This window comes from Sesamum indicum, linkage group LG2 (genome assembly GCF_000512975.1).
Source record: "Sesamum indicum cultivar Zhongzhi No. 13 linkage group LG2, S_indicum_v1.0, whole genome shotgun sequence".
Lineage (NCBI taxonomy): Eukaryota > Viridiplantae > Streptophyta > Magnoliopsida > Lamiales > Pedaliaceae > Sesamum > Sesamum indicum.
This window is the reverse complement of record NC_026146.1, coordinates 15789938-15792400: the sequence shown is the minus strand read 5'-3', so window position 1 is coordinate 15792400 and position 2463 is coordinate 15789938. Positions and strand designations below refer to the sequence as shown.

General features: G+C 37.4%; 1 protein-coding gene across 1 annotated transcript; it reads left to right on the top strand.

The window, feature by feature from the left end:
* LOC110013178 (receptor protein kinase-like protein ZAR1) lies at window positions 973–2457 on the top strand (the record flags this gene model as incomplete). Its single annotated transcript, XM_020699238.1, has 1 exon — window positions 973–2457. A coding segment is annotated over exon 1 (1209 nt), but the record flags the coding sequence as incomplete, so codon positions are not given.

Sequence of the window (2463 nt, the reverse complement as noted above, 5' to 3'; positions counted from 1 at the left end):
TTTTGTTTTTGTTTTTGTTTTTGTTTTTGTTTTTTAAGTTATTTTCCACGTCAACGGACAAGTTGGCAATTAAATCTACACCACAGCCACGTCAGCAGCTTATATGGCAATAATTCATTACCCCCCCCGCCACATCAGCAAAATCCCCAAATTCGAACTCTAATTTTTGTCCAGGTAAGCATTTTCCGGTACATTTGAAAATTCCGATTGCCGGAGTCCTTCAATAGCCAAAAAAAAATTAATTCTGGGATGCTATTTGCTACACCCTTAACTATAGTCCCTGAAATGCTACCCCCCCTAATATACGGGGCAGTAAATGCAATTAAGCCTAAAAATTATAAACGGCTATGAGCGTACAATGATATGCATCATCTGTTTAAATTATATTATACATTAATTATATAGTAAATATATTATACTTATCGCGTAATTATTTGAAATTTGATCAGATTTAATTTGAGTTAAATATTTCATTATTTAATAAATAATAACAATTAAAATAAGTAGAAGTTAACAACAACTGCTTGTTAACGTTATGTTGCAATTATTAGCAGTAGCACTTCCACTTGTGAAGAGGCGAAAAGAAACTAAAAACTTTGAATTAAAATAAGCATAGAAGTAGAAGTAGAAGCGCGCCTACCCATCGAGAAGACAAAAGGAGGACCAAAAGCGCGCTACAGTATTCGCACTCCCGTTTCCGTTTATCTATATTATTATTAAAAAATGCTGTACACATAAAATGACGACTTTAAAATCATTATATTAATTTTTTGTGATTTAAAAATACATAAGATAATCAATTTATTTAAACTTTATTTCTTTATTATAATATATAGAAAATATATTTTTAAAAATTATTTATTATATAACTACATGTGTGTGCGAATAACAATAGAGTGTAGTTTCTTTGATTTCACAAAAATTGATGTACTGTACTTAACTGAACTTTCCTTTTCGTCTTTGACACGCTGCTGTGTTGTTGGTTTCTGATGCAAAATAATCCGTTTCCCAAGGCTCCCTTTCCTCAGCTCAAAACAACTCCTTTTTAAACTTTTCCCTGTAAGCCTCCTCTGCCTGCCTACTCTCAAAACCTTTCATTTCATATAAACTCCCTCTGTGAACCGCATTTCCGTCTCACAGATTTCTTTTCCTTCCATCCACTTTGTTTTCTGAAAGAATTTCATTCATCGTTTGCTTTTTATCTTGGTTGCATTTCCAATTGTCACATTTCGTGGTGTCTTGGGCAATATGTTAGCTATACTTGCTGTTTTGATTTTACTTTTGTGCAGTTCTCCTAGTATTGTAGTGTTGAGTTCTTTGAATGCTGACGGCGTAGCTCTGTTATCATTCAAGCAGTCAGTTAAAGACGACCCAGCAGGGGCACTTAGTAGCTGGAATTACTCTGATGAAACCCCTTGTTCCTGGAATGGCATTACATGCAAAGATCAGAGAGTTATCTCTGTTAGCATTCCTAAGAAGAAACTCTCTGGCGCTGTTTCTTCTTCTCTTGGTTCTCTCTCTGAGCTTAGGCATGTGAATTTAAGGAGTAATAACTTTTCTGGAAACTTACCTTCTGAGCTTTTCAAGGCCCAGAGGCTGCAAAGTTTGGTGCTTTATGGGAATTCCCTTTCTGGGACTTTGCCATTTGAGGTTGGGAATCTCAAATACCTTCAGACTTTAGATTTATCACTGAATTTCTTTGATGGGTCATTGCCCCCATCTTTAATTCAGTGCAAAAGGTTGAGGAATCTTGTTCTTCATCACAATAACTTTAGTGGTTCTTTGCCTGATGGATTTGGGAAAAACATGGCATTGTTGGAAAAGCTTGATGTTTCCTACAATGAATTTGGTGGCTCAATTCCTGGTGACTTGGGCAATCTTGCTAATTTGCAAGGAACTGTTGACTTGTCTCATAATATGTTTAATGGTTCAATCCCAGCTAGTCTTGGCAATCTTCCTGAGAATGTTTACATTGATCTCACCTATAACAAATTAACAGGTCCAATTCCACAAAATGGAGCTCTAGCAAATAGAGGGCCGACGGCCTTTATTGGGAATCCTGGTCTTTGTGGTCCTCCTCTGAAGAATCTATGTTCTTCGGGTAGTGAAGCAAGTCCACCTTTCTCATTTCCTTACTTGCCTAATAGTTACCCTCACCAAGATGTTGTAGGTGGAGGGGGGCTGAGTAAAGCAGCTGTGATTGCCATTGTTGTGGGTGATTTGGTTGGTGTTTGCGTTATTGGGTTGCTGTTTGCGTATTGTTACTCAAGGATTTGCTCTTGTGGGAGGAGGAGGGATGATTATGAGTATGGTTTTAAGAAGGGAGGTAGAGTTAGGAAGGAATGTTTATGCTTTACAAAGGATGAGTTGGAGACTCCTTCGGAAAATACAGAACAGTATGATCTAGTGCCGTTGGACGAAGAGGTGGGATTTGATCTCGACGAGCTCTTGAAGGCGTCCGCA